Raw genomic sequence first — 23,567 nt, forward strand, 5'->3', positions numbered from 1 at the left:
TGAGTGTTCGTCCTGCAACTGCTGCAAGAACTCCGACATTGACAAATGCACATTTCATTAGTTTTATTGGATATTTCTTGTTCCTATCTCTCATGATCCAAGTACAGCAAAGGTATAATTCAAGATCAATTAACAATCTACAAACAACTTAAATCTGCCCATTTTATGCATAACTTGTTAATATATCCAAAGGGAATTCCGGTTGATGTCTGTAGTTCTCCCAGTAGGTTAACCACCTGAACCCAGTTCCTCTCTGGAGAGGTAATTCCATGAGCTTTAGCCTGAAGATAGAACGAGAAAGAAAGCAGGATATTTATCTATCTCAGACAGAAAACTGATTTTTGCTGTGCAGTAAAAGGAAAACTTGCCCCAATATGGAACTAACTGAACAGCTTTCAAGAAACCAAATTGCCACCTCCTGCTTAAAATTGCACAATTAAGTCAAGGTTGTTGAGATCTGAGTCAATGCAAGTTAGGGAGAGAATACAATATATTCAAGGTTTGGGACATACTGTATAGAATGCATTACCTCAATAATACAGGTTTATTAACAGGTTTATGAACCTCAATAAAACAGAAGGTTCATAATACAGGTTTTTTAACATTTTAAATGGATCCCTGCATTAGTACTTTTAAGTAAAAGGGTTTGACCTATTTTCACACATATTTGTCCTTTCCCTGAACTTAAGATGTAAAAACATTCAAGTCGGCCAGTGCAAAACTATATTCCGAGTCGGTGTCTTATGACGGATTGTTAATTGCAAACATTAGCATTATACAACAACTAGACTGCATTCCAGGAGGTTGATTTACTTAACTGCCAGACAAGAATTAAGGCTCTCCATGGTCAATGGTCTGTGTTATTGTTGTTGCTGAGCAAGGTAGTTATAATTTAATTTAGCACAAAGATTCCTTGATCTGAAGCAGGTCACTATGTTGCATTGTAAAGATAAAATAATTTAAAGATTTACACCTCAGTTGAGCTCAGAAGCACTGCAAGGATTATGAAGCAGAAACAAAGCAGCAACCAAGTTGGTTTAAAAAAAAGATTTAAGAATAATTTGTCGATACTCAGGGTATCAAGTTTATACTCAAGTTTATGACCAGAGTTAGATTGAGAGACCGTGCTGGTTGTGGGAAACGGGTGCATTTAATAATAAAGACATAACATTTCACCATATTCACCCCCACTGTCAAATACCAATGAAATTTGATATCTGGAACTAACCTATTGCTTTAGGATTCCATGAAACTATTACATTATCCATCAATTAACAGCCAGCATTTGACTGCAGTAACTAGAGAGATAACATTACTTCGACATACTAAAGGAGCATTAACCATATCCAGAAATGTTCCCATAATTCCTATCCGTGGCAGTTCAGTCTGGAAACATGCTTGTTCTTTTAAAAGGACAACATAGATCAATGCCAGCAAGCACTTTCTAGGCAGAAAATATACGATTCACTGAGGTTGGAAACTTCAAAACTTAATAGCAATATTTATCAAGACACCATAGCTGCCTAACAAAACATTATGTAAGGACAAATTTCAGCTTTGAAAAATCATAAACAATCAAATATAAGCGTTTTTAGAACTGCTGCTTGGATTTACCACTAATGAATAGATTGAAACCTTGCCATGTAAAGCGTCTGCAAATAAAAGCAGATGCTGGAAAAACTCAGCAGGTCAAGCAGCACCTGCAGAGAGAGGAGCATAATTAATGCTCCAAGTCAACAAGTTTTCATCAGAAAGGAATCAGTTCTGATGAAGGGTCTTGAGAACCAAACCTGGTTCATTGTAAAGCAAGCTCTTTGTATGTGGCAGAGTAAGCAGGTAGGGTGCAGGCCCAATCACTGTACAGTAATTAACTGATAGATATCAGGGCATTGAGGGGACGGTTAATCAAGGTGCAAAGTTTGATTTTTGTATATAATAGCATAAAAATCAGCTTTCACTGGATGAGAGTGGAGGATAATATTGTCTTTGCTGTGCTGCTGTATTGACTCATTGGGTGATGGCAAAGGTACCAGCTGGTGGTCATCATTTTACCCCAAGCATGAGATCACAATTTCAGTGGCAGGAGGCAAGTGGAAAAGCCACGAGCAATTGATACTGAACTTTCCAATACGCTTTATTGTGCTTGTGTCAAATATTTTACATATCAGAAAAATGTATGAAAATTAATTTGGATTGTAAAGAAGTTAACAAAGTTGTTCAAAAAGTCACCAACGTTTACTGCGGCATTAAGTGGAGTTGGTGCAAGTCTCAACCGAATTTCTTGCGCAAGCCTAATTGCAACGAAATATCTCACACACCACTGATCGCTACACAAGGGGAATCTGTAAACGGATCTCTGGATTTAGACAAACGTAACCGCTGAAGTATCAAGATGCATGCAGCTAAAACATGAAATAGTGCCAAAAAGAAAAACTGGAACAGTGCTTCACAATGGACAAGGTTCTGAGATGGATTGGTCGTTGGGCTTTATGCCCCGAAAACAATTTATGTGTGGGCCTGATCCATGCACACTCTTCCTCTATTAACCATGAGGATACTATATAGTAACCATCATTATCTATCTGACCATTCAGCTATTTATCTGAATCATCACCTTCTGACCAATAATTTTGCTTTCAGGTTCTTCACTTTTTTCTGTTTTGTTGTTTTTTATCTAACTCTTTGACGGTTTATCTGAGCAGCATCATTAGAATCATTAACACTGTATTTTAGAGGAATTGCCATAACCTTTCACAATTGACAAAGTTAAAAAACACACAAAGTTGAGAAGGGCCTTGTATATTGAAAGGTACATGAATGTTATGTTAAATGAAGATCACAGCTATTGTACTTTCTGATGTACAGAATCTGCATTGCAGTTTGGGGATGTGCACACCAACTACAGAGAGGTAGTTCAGAAGGATCATTATGACTTTTGTTGTGGCAAAACGATCCCCCACCCTCCCTGTAATAACTGCAAATTTATCATCTTGATGTTCTTCTTTTCCCAGAACACATGAACAATAAACAAATGTACAAATAATTATGAATGTAGCAGAAAACAAGTAGTAACGGTTCACGTTATCCTTCCAAATCCTGGTGTTTACAAGTTCAGTACTGGAAGGCTATGAAATGTAGATAACAAGTACAAGAAAATAATGCTTGTTTTGCCTGAATGGAGTCCAGACTGTTCAGGGCCATCTAAAACAATAACAGGTTGTTTTTTTAAAGTATGACCAGGCTTAAATCTTCAAGAGAAAGGCAATCTATATCTTGTATTTGATCATTGTGTCCCTATTTTACAGATTTTAATTACAACCAGTGATATCAGATTGAAAATAACTATTAAAACTGGACTGTTTACAAAGCCCAGTTGTCACCATAGTATTGTGATAGTTTGACATTGCATTTCTGTCTGCAGCAACTCCAAACTCACATTTAATAACATCCACCATATTCTTTGTGAATTCCCAATAACAAATCCTGTAATGGTGCAATGTTTAGAACAAAAAAAAAGTCACTTTACAGCGGAGGATATCTTATTATGATATTGACAAGTTAACTAGTTTGCTCTGCAAAGCATTGTTTCCCAAGGTTTCAGTTCATTTTCTGTTAACTATTAATAAACTATGGAGAGATTATGTAAAATGTTGATCCACAATTTTAAGATTGTAAAAATCTTTGGACCAAAGTCAGAAAAATCCAGATAATTATTTGAGATAAAAGGGCTGTAGGTTTGTCCAATATCAAATATTCCCAAGGGTTCAATAATGTCAAAATGTAATCTGCACAAATTAGCAGTTTGTCAATAATGCATGGAAAAGTTTCCAAATGCACGGATATATTCGGCGAGTTCTTTGCACTGTTCCGTTTAGCATCTTACCTCGGAGCCTAATTCCTTGTCTTACATCAGGTTTTTCACAAATTCATCATTGCCTGGTCATATCCCTCTTTCTGTAGGGCCTTATAGTAATAAAGATATGACCAGGATCTCATGCCTTGGAATCATTAACACAAAAGGCCACAATAAACGATTCCAAGGCATGAGATCAACCCAATATTGGTGGCTGGAGAATTGAATAAATTAAATAACTTTGATTTATAAACCTGATCTAATTTTACCATGCTGGACAATCGGAAAAACTCATCTTGTTCACTAATGGCCTGAAGAGAAAGAAACCAGCCATCTTCCATTCACCTAGCCTACAGATTGATGTGCCTGCAGATTTAAACATCTCGGAAATGGCCTAGCAAAACAGTCAGCTGTTCAGGATGGACAATAAATGATAATCTCATTACCTTGTCACATGAAAAGAAGCTACCAGAACATACTGCCTTTTCCAATAGAACTATTTACCTCCACAAGCATCACGTGATGTAGTTTAATGTCATTTACAAAAGCAAGTGTTTTCAATACAACAACTTTCAATACTACAGGTGCACAACCTTTTATCCGAAAGCCTTGGGACCAGACACTTGTCGGATTTCGGACTTTTTCGGATTTCCGAATGGAAGATTTTTAGCGTAGATTAGGTAGGTAGCGCGGGCGGCTTGAAAAGTCTGGAGCAGCTGCCTCCTCCCTGGAGACCGGGGAATCATTGCATAAATGTTAGTCAGTTAGTTTGGAGGGATTTTATGTGGTGGGGGGGGTGAAGGGGGAAACTTTAATTCTTAGTCCCCTACCTGGTCGGAGAGGCGGGGAGCGGGCAATGCCTTACCGGGTCGCCGTGCAGTAAGCTACGGAGTGCTGTGGCCGCCGACTCCCAACATCGCGGAGCTGGGGGCTGCGGGCGTCCGGCCGCGGTTGGAGCTCCGACCACGGCAACTCTACCCCTGGCTGCGCGGCGCTCCAAATCCAGCGCGGCCCACGGCCGGACGCCCGCAGCCTCAGCGCCGCGATGTTGGTAGTCCGCGGCGTCGCAGCGCTGGGATACCAGCGGGGAGCGGGCAATGCCTTACCAGGTCGCCGTGCGGTAAGCTCCAGAGCGCTGTGGCCGCCGACACACAACATGTCGGCGGCCACAGCGGTGCTGGGGCTGCGGGCGTCCGGCCGCGGGCCGCGCTGGATTTGGAGCGCCGCGCAGCCAGGGGTAGAGTTGCCGGGGTCGGAGCTACAACCGGCGCCGCCCGCGGCCGGACGCCCGCAGCCCCAGCTGGGAGTCGGCGGCCACAGCGCTCCGGAGCTTACTGCACGGCGACCCGGTAAGGCATTGACCGCTCCCCGCCTCTCCGACCAGGTAGGGGACTAAGAATTAAAGTTTCCCCCTTCACATAAAAGCCCTCCAAACTAACTGACTAACATTTAAGCAATGATTTACAGATGTTTAAGTGTCTCCCCGGTCTCCGGGGAGGAGGCAGCCGCTACAGTAGTACAGACCTGGGTTGACCGTGGGTCGTTTCGGGTCCAGTTTGGCGCCAAACGCGAGCTTTGGTGTGCAGACGACATCCTGGAAAAAATGGCCGGTTTTCGGAGTTTTTCGGTTTCCGGAACTCCGGATAAAAGGTTGTGCACCTGTACAACTAAATATCAGCCTACATTATGGGCTAATGTCAGCTGTGGTTCAGTGGGTAAACTTTTGGTCCAGACGGAATAACAGTGGGTTCAGCTCCCATTTCAGAGAACAGGTCACAAAATTTTAGACTGAAACTCTGATGTTATAAAGCAAATCTTTTCAAACTTTCTTTTCAAATAACCAACTTTAACCAAATGGTTCACCCATGCAACCCAATAATAACAAGCTCCACATTTGGTGCACCATTGTTTATTAAAGAGCAAAGACAACATGTCTGAGACATACTTGGGGGTCACAAGTCCCAGTATGAATACTGTTTTAAAAGCTGGTGTCACAGGTCATCTTTGAGATGAGACATTTAAATCAAGATCCTATCTGTTCCTTCATATTAAGACAAAATAACCCAGTATAATATTTTTGAAAAGGAACAAGTGTCCAGTGACACCCCCCCCCCCCCCCCCCCCACACATCAACTTCTGAAGAAAAATGTTCTGCTGTGTCAGGATGTCTGCATACAATAGTTGCTGTTTCTCAAATAAATTGCTACACCTCATAAAATACTGTGTTTACCTCAGGCCATCCTGAAGTTGTGAAAGACATTACATAAATGCAAATCAAAGTACAGGTGCACAACCTTTTATCCCAAAGCCTTGGGACCAGACACTTTTCGTAATTCGGAATTTTTCGGCTTTCGGATTGGAAGATTTTTAGCGTAGATTTTAACGGCTGGCTCAGTGGTAGAGTGCTCGGCTCATATCCGCAAGATCGCGAGTTTGCGCCTCGATCCCGGCAGTTACTCGATCGCGAGTTTGAGTCTTCAATGTAGTTTTTTCTTGCAGAATAGGAGAGAATAGGGAGGGTTAGGCTGGGTTCATTCTCTGCGAGATGATCTTAGTGCGGGAGACAAGTGTAGGAGAGGTGTACTGACTGTGTGGGCAGAACTTTGGAAGTGATTGCCCACCATTCTCAAAAGCCGCTGTGTCTCCCTGTCCCTCCAACTCCAGAGGAATCCGCTCCCCGATGGGCCGCTACGGCGACAAGTGGCAGTTCGCCCACAGCCCGAGCTGCGCCACCCCAAGAACAAGACGTACCTTGCACACCATCAGCTTCTGCCCCTACGGGGAGCTTGTTCCTCTGGAGTTGGAGCGGGGCTGGGCTGGAGTTGCTGATCTGGGATCTCCGTGCTTGCAGTGGGCCTGGGGGTCGGTGTCCCGATGAGGGGGCGCAGCTCGGGCCGTGGGCGAACTGCCACTTGTCGCCGTAGCGGCCCATCGGGGAGCGGCTTCTGGTGGTCCTGACGTCTCTCAGCTCCTGTCCAGGGGGGTGGCCGGAGACGTCAGGACCAACAGGAACCCGCTCCCCGATGGGCCGCTACAGCGACGTGGCAGTTCGCCCACAGCCCGAGCTGCGCCCCCTCATCCGCAACCCGGGTTCCTCTGGAGTTGGAGCGGGGCTGGGCTAGAGTTGCTGCTGGCTGTGAGTCTCTGGGATCTCCGTGCTTGCAGTCGGTGTCCCGTTGATCCTGACATCTCCGGCCACCCCCCTGGACTGGAGCTGAGACTGGGAACTGTACCGCCCTTGCCCCCTCCCTCTGCAACTGCAAACAACCCCACAGTTCCCAGTCTCAGCTCCTGTACAGGGGGGTGGCCGGAGACGTCACAGCCCGAGCTGCGCCCCCTCATCCGCAACCCCAAGAACAAGACGTACCTTGCACACCATCAGCTTCTGTCCCTACGGGGAGCGTGTTCCTCTGGAGTTGGAACGGGGCTGGGCTGCTGCTGGCTGTGGGTCGGTGTCCCGTTGGTCCTGACGTCTCCGGTGACTGGCACTGACCTGCTGGCATCGCTGACGTGAAGACAGTGCAAAGCCCCCGCGCCGGTGCAATGGCGGGGAGTTGGAGAGGGGAGGGAAGGGGTCACACACATGGCCGGGAAGCAGAGGGGTGTAGGTGGGATGAAACTGAAGGGAGTGACAATCTGCTGCTGCCTGCCCGCTGAGTTAAAAAGTTCCCACGCAAGACTCACGATACACTGTATATCGTGAGTCTACCGTGGGAACTTTTTAACTCAGCGGGCAGGCAGCAGCAGATTGTCAATTATTAACCCTCCCGCGCAATATATCCTCAACTTCTCTTTTATGAATGGGGATTTAGTTCCCCTTTCTTCGAGGACCAACCGGAGGTGCCGCTGTCACCTCTGCGGGCCGCCCTCGGTGAACGTCTTCAAGGACCTTTCTTCAAGGACCGAAAAAATGTCCGCTATTCGGAGCTTTTCGTTATTTGGAACTTCGGATAAAAGGTTGTGCACCTGTATATTCAAAAGAACGCACAAGGCTTAAAAAAATATAATTCAAACACATTTTCATTAAAACTTTCCATTTCAGTCACCGTCTTTATAATAATACATGGTAGCTCCAATACATAAATGTATATTTCACAAACTCCCTGGGAATACTGGCAGTATCCATGCTTATGCTAGATCTAAATGGACGTTTTATCTGAAGAATATGTGTCCCCTACCAGCCCGCATACCCAATGTCCAGTTCAACATGGAAGACGTGGCTTTTCAGTGAAAGCAGCATCCTTTCACAAACACCAATACATAGCCAAATTTCCCCACAGTGCTTCATGAGAATAATTTGTGAAAGTTTACATGGGGGAACATTAGGCATTAAGACACGGACTAACGGTATGATCAAAGAGGTAGGTTTGAAGAATCATTACTAAATGAAGGAAAATTACTGAAACAATAAGTTAGGGAGGCAAAATCAGGACTGTAAATTGTCCAACTGGCACTACCCAAGCAATCAAATCAGATGTACCAAATAAATCCAAGGTCAACATTTATAAGAATTCGAATAGGGTTTTGGTGTTTTCAGAAAAAAAAAGGGTGAGGCTATTGTGAGATTTAAACATCAGGGATAGAATATTAATTGCAGGATTAAACATTTAATTACAAAACATTATGGACTCAAAGTCATCAGAGCTAATGCAGAAGTGAAAAAGGGTGGCAGTGAACAGAAATATTAATTCAGTAGTTTTAATTCAACACTTTTTATAGGGCATTGCATATGCCAACCACAATGATATGTTGAGCAAGATTTGAGCCCCTGAAACAGATTGGTGCAGCTTCACTGATCATCGCATACCATAAACAGCAGCAAGATCAAACCTGCGGAAGCATCACAAAAACAGCAAACAATTAAAATCAAAGCTCATATTGATGCCAGGAACGTGACCAAGCTCATTCGGAGATCTGACACTGGAACAATAGGCATCTTTTTTTTAACGATGTATTTATATAAAGCAGCCCCTTGCTCAAGGAAAGGCCACAAGTATTTGTGTGTCAAATGTCAGGGGGTTATAACCTCATCACTTCATCCCCAATATCACCTTATCCTAACTAGGTAAGGGATGCCAGCAGCCCTGATTTTTTCCCCAGATCTTTATATTGGACCCAGAGTCCATGTAAAAATTACCCAATGCAAATATTCCATGAGTATGCATTTTCAACTTTCAAGTGTAATAAGCGATTCACATTGAAATTTAGCAACTGTTGATATGCCTCAGAAGGGAGCAGCTCCTCCACTGACAACTGACATCTGTGTTTCTTAATTTAGACTACATTACCGAGAACTTGCAAATGACTAAATGCATTGTTATGCAACTACAGTTATCAGCAAGCAGACCCGGTTCAATACATTGCACTCTAGCAGCCTGATGCAAAATAGAATAAGACCGTACCAGTCTGTTGTTACATATGTGGTACTATGCATTCCCTCCGATTCAGATGCACTGTGGATAACAAGCATCAATTAATTAGTTCTGCACTCGAAGGATGCTCCTGAACACCTTAATTACTGTAAATGTATTTTACTTCTTGCTGGGATCCACATTCAGGTGCAAAGAGCCCTCTGGTAACACATGATTTGCCATGCTTCACTTGAGCAGCGGCAACAAAGCAGTTATTTATGAATCCAGTGGCAAGCCATGCTTTTAGTCAGCTTCTACGCCGAGCCACTAATTAGCTGGGGAATAGCGTAGAACATTGGGGCAGGCTGCCATGCAACTAACTGCTGAAGCTGGCTGACTTTGAACCGATCCAAAGTAAACTTCATCTGTATACGATAAGACAATTCAGTATCTTTATTCACTAGCTGGCCTCAGATTCAAGTTAGAATGTGCAACTAAGAGCAGCTGGAAATACAGCACCCAACGCCTGTAGCTGCCTGGCACACAACTTTAAAAATTGCAGCGGGGAGATAATGGATCAATCACCCTTGAGGATGAAATTGGTTGGGATGGGGGGGGGGGGGTGGGAATCAAGGTGATGAGGTGGAATTGTAGAATGTTAGAAGTAAACATCTCAGGCATCCTGTATTTTAAAACAACGTGGGCATAAAACCTTGCATTTATACAAGATTTTTACACAATACGTAATCTTCCCAAAATATAACAACGCCAGTAAAATTATATCAAAATATTATTCCCAGTATGTGGGCATCAACAAAGCCAACATTTATTATCCATCTTTAACTATCCATAAGGAGGTTATGGTGAACAGTAAACTTGCATTGGTGAAGCTGAGCTCCATTGAGGAAGGAGCTCCAGTGATAAATAATGAAAGAATAGCAATATTCTTCAGTCTGATAGTAGGTAACGTGGAGGCAAACTACTGGTGGTGGTCTTCCACTGCACTGCTGTCCTTGAACCTAATGGAGGTGGGAGTCAAGTATTTAGAAGATACTGTTATTTCAATGCAGAGACAATGGATACAAGAGCCGTAGTTCAGGGCTGGTACTAGGAATGAATATTTAGGAAGTTGATGGGCTCAGTATCAAGGTGCCTGCTTTGCCTAAATGCTATCAAATGTGTTGCTGAAGTTGAAGAGTATGTCATTATCCTCCTAATTGTGCTTGTAAAGGGTGGATAGGCTCCGTAGTGTCAGATGAGTCACGCAGAAGCACACGCAGCCTGTGACCTCTTATAGAGTCTGTATTTATATACTGTCATCCAGGAAAAGTCGCCTTTGTTACGTGCAATCCACAACAGCAAAAGATCAACAGACACGATGGTTCGCAATGAAAAACCTACTGTAAACAGAGTGAGTATTTTCCCTTTTAGAATACCATTACTTTCAAATGAAAGTACTTAAATCATCGATATTGCGCTGGTCAATCTTGAATTCAGGCATTGTTTAGAAGCGTGATAGCCAAGCCTGATGTGGGAGGCTAGGAATCCAGACTTGGCAGACATTACACACCTGTTAAGTACTCTCTCGCTCAGAACAATGGGAGCACGTGCTTGACAGCAAAAGGTCTTGCTGCCCGATTTAGGTATTTTTTGCATTCAGAGCTCCACTCCCACGGTGCTCAATGAAACAGACCTCACATGCAGCGTTAACAGAAGGCAGAGAAAAACATTAAGATTTAAAATGAAGACTAATCTACATTTAGACGTCAAATTTTCTTTCACAACGATCCACTTTCTCTCCAATTAATTTTGAAGCTAAATTTTACTAAACGACGTTGGAATACTGTAATATGAGATTAGAAATCCTAAGCCTCAAATTAAAGTTCTCAAGAAGGCACAATGGCAATCAGCTTTATATCAATGCAGTCTTTTTTCCAAAGGGGAGGTGGGGGTTACAGGGAGGAAATTGGAGAGTCACACCCGAAAGCCAACAATGACAGGGTTGGCAGCAACATGGGAGAATGCTGCCCACCTGTCTGCTTGACAGCAAAGACGATTAGGTCAGGCTGACCGAACACGGGAAATAATTTATAAATAGAGAAACAATTAAGTAAAATTGGCTCTCTATTCTCATTCAAGTGAACTATTACTTTTCTTTCTCAATGGAATTATTACCATGTCTCGCATTTTCCTGCTAGAAACAAGGTCTTTCCCTGCTTGATTACATTTCTGTAAAAAGTCCATGTGAAATTATTTTTGCTTAAAACGGCTAGATCACTCCATGGCGCCAAACTGCCAGGAGGATAGAGACCGTGCTAAGTTAAAAATATTTAGTTTTATTGATACTAGATAATGGTCTTGCACTTATCCAGCACCCCTTGTGATAAGAAATACTAAAGTGCTTTCACAGACAATGAAATAGTTTGAATCGTAGTCACTCCTACAATGCAGAAAAGATAGCAACTAATCTGCAAACGGCAATGGAATAACGATAAAAAAATCTGTTTAAATTATGCTGATATAGTGATTAATATCGCCCATGGCATCAACGGTACCTCACCTGGCCTTTAAAGTAGTACCACGGGATCTTTTCTGAGCAAAGACCTCAGGCAAGGCTTCAAGTAATGTTTCATCTTGAAGACACACCTCTGACAATGCAGCATTTCTTCAATACTAGCTTTTGTACTCAATTTCTTCAGCCTAGCTTTTGTGCTCAAATCTCAAGTTTGAAACTCATTGTTTACCATTTATGAGAGTGCTATTAATTGAGCACAAGTCTACAGTTGGGAATTTCTCACTCGCAAGAATTGGAGGCAATGAATTGAACTAATCTCCATACTTCACTGAAGTAGCAGGTTAAAGATGTTTCCTGATACTGCATAAATCTCATAAGTCCTAGAAACTTGCATTAAAATTAAAAATTTAAGTCGGGCAGCCAGGAAGAATTTAGCCAGCCACATGCAATTCAGCAAATTAAATTAGGCTGAAAAAACCCATGCAAAATAAGCACATACCATTAAATGAGAAATAAAGCAACTTAATAGCAAAGGCTGATGGGTTAGTACTAAAGCACATTGGCTTTTGCTATTTTCCTCGAATGTGGTAGACACACATTATGGGTTAGTGGGAAATCTGTTTATCTAATGGTTGGACTGTGGAATACTATCAAAGAGCAACTAATTAAAAGGCACAGATGAATTCAAGGGGAAACAAATGCATGAGAGAAAATATCCTAAAGTAAAGTGGGAGGAGGCTTGTATTATATTGCATGAATGCCATAGATAATTGGGCTGAATGCCTACTTCTGTGTTGTACATTCCAAAATCTAAAGAAGAAAACTTTTAATAATACATGCTCGTATTGACATAAATATCAAATAAGTTCAAAGAATATGTTTTTATTTTAAAGGCACACTGTAATGTGATTTCCTTATTTGGTCCACAAATTCCTGACAATTCGCAAAGAAAACAAAGAGTTTGGTGTTTAACAAGCCTCATATTTATATATACTTCATTATTCAGGCATATTTCAATAGTGAATGTGCTCAACAAATTCTCAATATTCACAATGTAACCAGCGATGTATGTGCATATATACAACGGGAACCAGCCATAACAATTACTCAACATGTGATCTCAAATATCAGACAATGAGTTAAAAAATAAGGAAAATAACAAAATAAGAATGAAACAGCAGCCAAACATTTATACTCAGATATTCAGAGAGGTTACAGTATTGAAAACACTAACATTTCTGGTGACAGAGTTTAGATGTGGTATAATTTACCACCATATGAAAAAAAGGACTAGGATTATTCCACCTGTTGCCACCCAATAATAAGCGAGTTCAGTATCTGAAAAACGTAAGGAATCATGGGATTTGTCAAAGGTCACTGGTTATAAAGAAAAAACGAACAAAGCATTGGCTGCATAAACTGTATGTAAATTCTTATCTTTATTCATGATTTATGTGTAAAAATATATTTAATCTGAGGAACAGTGGTGCCAGGTAGCGGGAGAGCGGGTGTAACAGTGAGAGAGAGGAAGCAGATGCCAGTGGGAGACAGGGGAGAGCGCACACAGACCCGCTTCTCATCCGCAGCCCGAGTCGAGCCCGTGTCCCCGGCGCCGCTGATTGGAAACACATATTGGAAAAGACATTGCACTGCTTGGTAAATAAAAGATGGAGGCTGAAGAGAAATTTGATAATATCACAATAGAGAAAGTAGTTAAGAATTTGGCACACGGGCTCCCAAGAATGATCCCAAATCAAGTACCTGTACATCCTTATGACTCGAAACAAACAGCATGATAACATGTACCATCCGGCCTCGCATAAGAAATGTCTTGAGTCATCGGAGGAACTACAAGCTCAAATACAAAGCTTAACAGTTATCAACAAGGTGATAAAAAAAGCTTTGGGTGGAGAGGGAGGAGACAGAAGAATCCAGCAACTGTATGGTGATCTGTCATGATTTTAATGCTGTTGTGAAGCAGAGTTAACCAGAAATACACTTACATTTTGATGGCCAATATCCCTGCTGTTATATTGAACAGCAAACCTGCCATAATGAAACCACACTGAAGGAAATAGCAAGGTTGGTGAACAAAGAAAATGGAGTTTATTGTTATATAGTGGTTAGTTGACTCCACGCTAACCACTGATCACCCGTCCACACTTGTTCTACATTAAACACTTTAATGTGTTTAATACTACACCATCTAGGCACTACACCTAGATGGTGTAGTGCCAGTAATATGTTTGTGGCTGCAGGAGTCAGTACTTTAGAAGCTATCCTAAGACACCACATGTATAAATTCATTTGCAGGATAAATGACTCTAAAAATGTGCTTATTGTGGCCTTGACAAACATAAGGGTTAGCACTACACGCTACGAATCCCAGCTGTGGAGACACTGGTATCGTTGTCTCGTTGTAGGACATTGATCATCTTTTTAATCTGGATTTTTAACTTAAGTATTGTGTTTTTTTTTAATATAAATTATGATGTTTTTATGTGATATACCAAGATTTTATATGTATTTATGATATTTGATAAGCAATGCTTTTTTAATGTAATGTTGCCCCTTGTCTGGACCTTGCGTCCGTAATAAAGTTTATTATTATTATTATTTAATCCACTCCCTACACACTAAGGGCAATTTACAGAATCCAATTAACCTACAACCCCTCATGTCTTTGGGATATGGAAGGAAACCGGAGCACCCGGAGGAAACCCCCAAAAAAAGGAGTGTTTTCTTTCAGCGGGAATATAAAATGCATGTCAAAAGAAAGCATAGCAACCCACACAAACCTCAGTCGCCCTCATTCTCTTGAATGTTGCAACACAAAGTTGCATGTAGACAGACGGCTAAAATAGCATGGACAGCTGCCGAGAAAGGTTAATGGAACATCTTCCCATTTACACCTCGATGACAAGAAGTAGGCAGAAATAACAATAAAGTCATGGTAGTTTAGATACAGCAAGAAAACAGGCCCTTTGGCCCACCAAGTCTACACTGTCCAACGATCACCCATAAACCAGTTCCAGCCTACACAATAGGGGCAATTTTCAAAGGCTAATTAACCTGCAAGCCTGCACGTCTTTGGAATGTGGGAGGAAATCGGAGCATCCGTAGAAACCCACGTGGTCACAGGGAGAACGTACAAACTCCGTACAGATTGCACCCATAGTCAGGACCGAACCCAGGTCTCTGGCGGTGTAAGGCAGCAAATCTACTGCTGTGCCACTGTGCCATTCTACAGGTCATTCCTGAAGTACAGGGAGCAGTTCTAGGCATCCTGGTATGGATATACTGGGTTTACAGATTGGAAAGCAGATTTACCTGGACGTTTAGATGCAAGAGATGTCTTGGTTCAAGTCTGTGTAGGGGCTCATGTTGTCGACCTCTCCGTGGTGAGCCCCGCCAACTGACCTCAGTCAGGCGAACGACAACAAACAGAGACAACAGCAGCGCCGCAGCTTGGCGCCAACCTGGAGCATGCGCCCTTTTTAGGGCGTGCTCCTGCGGATGTCGAACCGGATGGCATCACGCTGCTGCAGACGTCTGTTGCCTCAAACTCAAGAAAAAGTGCATAATATTAACAGGAATTACCTTGGGGAAATAAAGCGGTTTCTGCTATTTAGGGAGTCTATGGCTTGGAGGCATTGTCTAAATATCAGCTACACCAGGGGTCGGCAACCAACAGCCCCCGGGCCAAATGCGGCCCGTAACCCGAAATTATTTCCGGCCCGCAGACAGATTTTTACCCTGTAGTCATCCGGCCCGCCGAGCACAGCTGACCTCTGGCTGTACCGCATCCTGCGCACAGCCGCGCACCTTCTGTAAACACGTTTAAGAAAGAACTGCAGATGCTGGAAAAATCGAAGGTAGACAAAAATGCTGGAGAAACTCAGCGGGTGAGACATGCAAGGATTGCATGAGGCTGCCTCACCCACTGAGTTTCTCCAGCATTTTTATCTACCTTCTGTGAACACGTGATTTGATGCCTGCCATCCGGGGCGGGATCCGTGTGTACACGTAATAGATGTGGCCCGCCATCCGCTCACAGACATGCGTACTGGCCCCTACGCAGAACAAGGGTTGCCGACCCCTGATTTACACCTTTCAGCAATAATGTCAGCAAACACGTTCACATGCAAAAGTCAGTAGAAATTTGGAACACTTGTGCAATGATGTCAGTTTGCCTCAGTTAAGACTTTACTTGGGGCCGTAATAGAATTAAAAATAACTATAAACCATTCTGTGAAGTCATGAATCCCACCCCCATAAACTGTTATAGCCAATTATTCACCCCTAACCATTCATAATTCTATATACACAATTAAAAAAGCAATAAAAATCGGACACAATGTACTTGGACTACCAGACTCAATAAATATTCCCTGAAATGAGTCATGGTTCAAAGAATTTCTTTGTATATTTCTGGCCACAACTATCCAAATGCAACCTGCTGCAGTTGCTGGAAGTCTCTAAACTAAACAGAAACTGCTGTAAATGCTCAGTAGATCAGGTAACATTTATCAAAAATAGGAAAATAATTGACATATGGAAGATAATTGACACAAGGAAGATCATTGATCGAAGTATAAACACTTCCTTAATCCACAGACGCTGACTGACCTGCTGAGCATTTGCATATTTCCTATCTTTATTCCTGGCCACAATTAATTGACGCACAGAACCAGTCCGATTTTTGCGACTTCAATGAACAAATGTTTCTGTAGATACCTCCAAGGAACAAGGAAATCAAGCGTAAGTAAAAGTATTCTCTCTTTTTTTTCTGCATGACAACAATAAGGCAAAACAAGGTAGCGTGCTTTAATGACTACTGTCCAGTGGCTCGGACATCCACCATTCAGAGCTTTTAGAGGCTCTTCATGCCGCACATCCTCTTCAATATCCCAGACAGCCCTGATTCACTGCAGTTCGCCTTTCGTCACAACTCCACAGCTGATGTGGCCTTACATTCATCCCTCGAACATCTGAGGAAGACAGCAACATCGGACTCCTATTAATTGACAATAGCTCCGCCTTCATAACATTATATTTCCAATGAACCATATCCAAATTCCTTGAACTAGGACTCAACACCCCCTCTGCACCAGGATCCTTGACTTCCTGGCCACAATCAGTAAGTTAGGTGACAAAACATTTGCCATGATAACTCTCAACACTAATGCCTCGCAAGGCTATGTTCTCAACCTCACGATTGAGTGGCCAAATTTTGCTCTAACTCCATTTACAAGATTGCAGATGAACCACTGTAGCAAGCCGGATCACAAACAATGACAGGACAGAGTATGGCAAGGAGATAGAGCGCTATGTAAAATGGTATCAACAGCAACCTCTCCTCAATGTCAGCAAAACAAAAAAGCAAGACTTCAGGGTACGGGGTGGAGTACATCCCCCAGTCTGTATCAACAGTGCTGAAGCGGGATGGCCGAGAGCGTCTGTAATCAATCTGTAAATGTCATCAATAATTTGTCTTGGTCCAACGATATTGACACTATGACCAATAAAGCACACTAATGTCCTACTTCTAAGTCTAAGGAAATTCAGCAGGTCTCCCTATCAATTTCTGTAAATGCACCATAGAAAGCATCCCATCACAGCTTGGTTTGGCAACAGCTCTGCCCATGACCGCAATAAATTGCAGACAGTTGTGAACTCGCCCCAGGCCATCACGCAAACTAGCCTCCCTCAGCCCCCATTATTGACTTCATCTACACTTCACATAGCCTCTGGAAAGCAGCCAACATAATCGAGGTCACCTCACCCTGGGCATTCTCCCTTCTCTCCTGTCCCGTCAGACAGAAGATACAAAAGCTTGAAAGCACGTACCAGCAGTCAAAATGTGCTTTTTCCCGGTGTTGTCGGGCTTATGAATGGACCTCTCATATGCTACGGGTGTAATGCCAATCTACCTCATGGCAGCCCTTGCAATTTTACTTAAATCTGCCGTTTTCTCTGCAGCTGTAACATGATATTCTACACACTGTTCATTTTCTCTCTGGAACTACCCGTTCTACTCTCATAAAGTATGACTTGCTTGGATATCACACAAAACAAAGGTTTTCACTATATCTTGGTAAACACCACAATACCTATACCCATAATCGGTATCAATACCTATAATTAACTGGCACATTTTGGAGCAAATGCGATCAAAGTTACAAGATGCAGAGTAACAATCACAACTCAGGTGTGCAGACATTTCTTCTTACAGATGGTAGTGGAGGATTCCTCAAGATTTAGAATGAAAATTATCAAAATTATTCTCTCTCAAGGGCTTACCGATCCTATGTGACAAGAATCTCCTTTTCAAATGTGGAGGAAGGAACTGCAGATGCTGGTTTAAGCTGAAGATAGGCTCAAACTGCCAGAGATAGACACAAATGTCACCCATTCCTTCTCTCCAGAAATACTGCCTGTCCCACTGAGTTACTTCAGCATTTTGTGTCAATTTCCTTTCCAATCTTACCAACCATCAATAGACAATAGGTGCAGGAGTAGGCCATTCGGCCCCACGACCCAGCACCGCCATTCACTGTGATCATGAGTGATCATCCACAATCAGTACCCCGTTCCTGCATTCTCCCCATATCCCCTGACTCCGTTATCTTTAAGAGCTCTATCTAACTCTCTCTTGAAAGATTCCAGAGAATTAGCCTCCACTGCCTTCTGAGGCAGAGGATTCCACAGATTCACAGCCCTCTGTGTGAAAACGTTTTTCCTCATCCTCCTGCTGTTTATACAGTTCAACATGTAGTCAATGCAGGATTGACTCAAAACATCGACATACACCATTTGCCTCCAATGACACTGTTTGATCCAATGAGTTATTAACGTTCTGATCTTTGTTCTGAGATTCCAGGGTCTGTAGTCTCTTTTATCTTCATTGTTTAAACAAGGTCTGAAAGGTTAGATCACATGGAACCCAAGGTGTCAGCCAATTAGCATATTTGACTTAGAGGAAGGAGTCCTGATGAAGAAAATTCGTTCTGCGATCCCGCTCCCGTTTTTTTTTTTAAAGTTGCTGGTCGATTGCATCGCTGGATTGAAGTTAAACGCGACTTCTAACGCCTTCAACATCACGGATCGCAAGTGCAGGACAAAACAAACGGTATGTCACTTATTTAACATATTATCTTGCTTTTTGGTGTGGCTTCATTTTAATCTTACGATGCGAAAAATGTTATTTAGGCCCCGATACGAATCGGCCATGTCTTGCCTGCCGATAGGGGCTTAAATCATGACAGCGGCCACATTCCAATCAATCACAATCCAGAAACATCCACTCTCAAGATAATCAAATTCATTATGTTTTTGCACAATCATGTCATAAGAACATCTAAATCATCTATATTTTGTGTTATTGTCTATCCATGATCAATATTTTAATACTAAATATCCACAGTGCCGTTCTAGTCAGATGTATCATGCAAAAAATTATGATTTTGATTCTCTTGAGAGTGGATGTTTCTGGATTAATTTATGGGAATTAAACATTAAATTAGTTCCATTTGGCATATAAATTCATGACAAACTGAGATTTAAAAGGGCCGAAGGGCCGAATGGCCTACTCCTGCACCTATTTTCTATGTTATATTATGAATTCTTGTGTGAATGGGATCAGTTTGTTATTTGTTATTTGGATACTTTGGCTATTTAAACATTTTAGCCTTTTCTTAAGGAATGGATAGATGTTTAGATCTAGTAAATTGAATTTATATGAATTTAATTGTTTTGATGAAACTGATGAACTGATGAATATGAATTTTTTGTTGTGTTTTTACTATTTGTTTTAATGTTTAACTATCATTTCTACTTTTTTTCTCTAAAACTGCAAATAATAACTTGTTTCCGTTAATGCTGTTCAGTGATTTTTTTTCTTTATATTTTAAACAGATGTCTCCGAAGAAGAAATGCAAAATTGTCAATCCAAATGCCCAGCCTGGCATAGTAGAGCTCACCTTGAAGTGAATTTCTCTGTCATGCCCGTAGTCTAAGAGGAATCTTAAAAATTGACACATTTTGTACTTGCATACCTCATTTGGAAAAAGTCTGTCTGAAACTGAGAGATGGCCGAGTTCACATTTCTCTTTGTAGGATGCAGAAGGCTGTCCATTTGTTGCTGTTAACTCAAGGGTGAGGACTCTCGTTAACCGGACTTTGCTTAAGTTTAAAAAACTGCGCAATCCCAAGGAACTTGGAAAATTTATGAAAATTTGTGATGAAACTTTTAAACTTCCAGAAGGCAGTCAACACATTTCTTTAGAGTTGCTATTGGTTACAATCAGAGGAGTATGATGATGCTACTGATTATGATATGTTAATGTACCAGCTAGCAGCTGATCTTCTCCATAAAGACTTGGTCTTCTGCTATAAATTGCAATTTCTTTACCTGTCTGTTACGGACTTACAGCATATAATACAATAATATTAAAGTTCTGATCTTGAGAATATCACATTTTTTTAATTTTCAAGGCAGTCTGGGTGTTTATTACTATTTCCGTCCCAACGGTCAATTTTGTAATTAGCTACAATTAGGCAACTAACTAATTATATGCTTTCATTTCAGGTCATCCAAGTAAGATGTTTCATATTCAGAATGCTTCAATCTATAATAACGGAAAATTTCATTCAGTTCTCTTAATTTTTAAGAAAGGTATGGGCTTTTATGTCAATTGACTGTCCTCGATCACAGCTTTTGTGTTAAGTCAATGGAAAAGCAATAGGGAATAAGATGCTAATTTCCGAGTATGAAAATGACCATAGCTTTTTTAATACTAAAGATATGAAAGTGAATTAGGTATCAAATTAAAGTTATTTTATACTTTATCTGATGGGATAAATTACAGGCTTGATTTTTAAAATCTCAAAATTTTGTAACATTCCTACAATGCTCCACTCGAATCGAAGCAAAGTATATGGTCTCAATGCACACATGCCAAGCAACAAACAAAAAAGGATTGCACCAGTTTAAAGGTGGATAGCTCCACCAATGCTCTGGATTCTAATTCAAAATCCATAGGAAGGACATTGCTGCAAAGGGGTTTCTGCCCATAAATGCACTAACAAGACAAAGTATATCATGTTTCTCCTCATCCTTAATCATGTTCAACCAATGCACGTACAAAATTAGCTCCCGTGAACCCAGCTGAGTACACAAGCTATTTACATCTGCAGAGAAGGGACAAAGATTTATGAGTGTTTCCAGAATTTTATTGCGGGGATGTTGCTAGGGCTCAACATTTTCAGTTATGCAGAAAGATTAGATAGGCTTGAAGTTAACTTGATTATACAGCAGATAGACAAAAATGCTGGAGAAGCTCAGCGGGTGCAGCAGCATCTATGGAGCGAAGGAAATAGGAAGTATGGGCGAAGGAAAATGTATTGATTATACAGCAGCCTGAAGGATGGTGTCTAAAATGATAGGTGTAGAATGCGAAACGGAACCTAATTTCCTAAACTGAGAGGTATACAGACCAATTAACTGACAAAAAAGATTTACAGAGTAGTTGCCAGAGGTGCAACTTTCCCACATCCAGCACCCGCTATTGTGCCACCAAACCACCTCATACCCTCTCCCGTATCCAGCCCCCTACAACCCTCCACCAGAGCTACATAGATAGAAACCCACGACAACTGCAATCAGCGACACACACAAATATCAGCACCCCTGTACTCTCCCATACACAGGACACCCAACTCTCCACTACGATAAGTAACACACCACCCATCCACTGTACAAAAACACCAGTTCCTCTCACCCCCTGCGCCCTGTACAAGGCGGGGGTGTATTTGAGAGCCTCTCCTCTCCCTGTGGTACTCACTATTGCTGGACTTGAGATCTCGGTGGATGATCGGCACGATGCCCTCGGCGTGAAGGTAGCTCATGCCCCTGGCGATCTGCACGGCCCAGTTGACGAGGGTGCGGGGCGGGATGCGGCGGCCGGCCAGCGCTCGGTTGAGGGGGCCTCCCTGCGCGTACTCCATCACCAAGCACAGGTTGGGTTCCTGCAGGCAGACCCCGCGCAACGCGATGATGTTGCGGTGCCGCAACATGGAGAAGAGCCTGGCCTCCCGCCGGGCGCTCTCGGCCATGGCGCCGGCCTCCTCGTCAGGGTCGCGGCGGGCCGCCTTCACGGCCACGGGCTGCCCCCGCCAGGTGCCACGGTACACCTTGCCGAAGCCGCCCACGCCGATAATCTCCTGCAGGCTCAGCTGGCTGAACTCGATCTCGGTGGCCTGGGCCCCGGCCTGTCCTCCATGCTCGCCCGCCTTCGGCCTGGGCCGCGCCGGCTGGTGGGTCACATAATTGGCCGGGAAGATGCCGACCCGCTCGCCGATCTTGCCCGTCCACCAGCCCTCGTCGCCCGACACCTTGGCGTCGGTGGACAGCACCTCCAGCACGTCTCCCCGCCGCAGGCTCAGCTCGTCCTCGGCGCTTGCCTCATACTCGAACACCGCCGTCCAGAACGGCCCGGCTGCGGGCCCGAGGCCGAGGCCGGAGTCGGGGCCCGGGCTGCCTGGTCCGCCGCCATCCCGCTCCACGGCCTCCGGGTTGAACAGGCCCTCGAAGGGGTCCATAGCCACCGCGCCGCCGCGGCCTCGGGTCGCGCTCATGGGCCGAGCCGGGCGAGAGGAGCAGCAGCAGCAGCAGCAGCGGCGGCCGCCTTCAGCCCCCCCGCCGCCGCCGCCCGGCCCCGCGCCCGCTCCGGCTCCATGGACACGGCCCCGCTCCCCAGGAATTCCGCTCGCCGCCGCTCCGCGATGCTGCAGCCCCGAGCCGGGGGCAACAGGTGACCTGCGCTGAGCTGCCTTCGCCTCGGCGGCAGGGTTACTGGCGGTCACCCACCGCCCGACGGCCCGCCCTAGCGACGCGCCTCCCGGCCCGCTGCCGCCTATTGGACTGACTTCATCACCTGACGGGTGGAGAGGGCGGGCTGTATCAAAGGTGGGCGGAGGATGGAGGGACCAAGCAGTGGAAAGATGGTAGGTCCAAAGATCAATAGATGGAAAGGAGTGGAGGAGTAGTACCAAAGTTCAGTGGAAAGAAAGGTTAGGTGGAGGAGGAGTAGGTCCAAAGATCAGTGGAAAGAAAGGTTAGGTGGAGGAGGAGTAGGTCCAAAGATCAGTGGAAGAAAATGTTTGGAGGAGGATGAGGTCGTAAGATCAATGTAGACACACACAAGGAACTGCAGATGCTGATTTACAACGCGTTAGGTCACGACACGTAGGGTCATGCAACATCCCTGGAGGACAAGGATAGGCGATGTTTCAGATTGGAACTCTTCAGACCTTTCTTCTGAATAATTACCAGGCATAAAGATAGTGGAAAGGAATAAGAATTTAATTGTCCGACCCGAAACGTCCCCTATCCATGTCCTCCAGAGATGCTGCTTGACCCACTGAACTATTCCAGTACTTTGTAGGTTTTTATTGTAAACTAGCATCTGCAGTTCCTTGATTTAACTTTCTAAATAATGTAATTGTCTTTGTCCGGTGCATATGACAATTAAAGAGTCATGACTCTCTGGAGAAGGGAAGGTAGCAGGTGATGAGGCCTGAGGCAGATTAGCAATGATCATATTGAATGGGGGAGCAAGGGGCCAAATTGCCTACTACTGCTTCCCATAGAGTTGTAGAGCTATGCAGCACAGAAATAGTCCCTGTCTACCATGTCCATTCCAATAAAGTTGCCATACTGGGAATTTGCCTGCATTTGGCCCAGAGCCCTCTGAACATTTCCTATTTATATATCTATCCAAATGCATTTTGAAAGTCATAATTGTATCCACTTCTATAGATTCTTCTGGCTGCTCATTCTAGACAG

At 43.4% G+C, this 23,567-nt stretch overlaps 1 protein-coding gene across 3 annotated transcripts in view; it reads right to left on the reverse strand.

The window, feature by feature from the left end:
• The window catches only part of LOC116976241 (mitogen-activated protein kinase kinase kinase 21-like), a 94,401-nt gene extending 71,790 nt beyond the window's left edge, over positions 1–22,611 (reverse strand). For all 3 annotated transcript variants that reach the window (XR_004412909.1, XM_033025936.1, XM_033025934.1), the window contains exon 1: positions 21,565–22,611. Coding sequence is in view for 2 of the 3 variants with exons in the window: in XM_033025936.1 (XP_032881827.1) it covers positions 21,565–22,357 (793 nt within the window). In the remaining variant the exon portion in view is untranslated. The remainder of the gene's footprint in view (positions 1–21,564) is intronic.
• Positions 22,612–23,567: the final 956 nt, after the last annotated feature.

This window comes from Amblyraja radiata, chromosome 8 (genome assembly GCF_010909765.2).
Source record: "Amblyraja radiata isolate CabotCenter1 chromosome 8, sAmbRad1.1.pri, whole genome shotgun sequence".
In the NCBI taxonomy this organism is placed as follows: Eukaryota; Metazoa; Chordata; class Chondrichthyes; order Rajiformes; family Rajidae; genus Amblyraja; species Amblyraja radiata.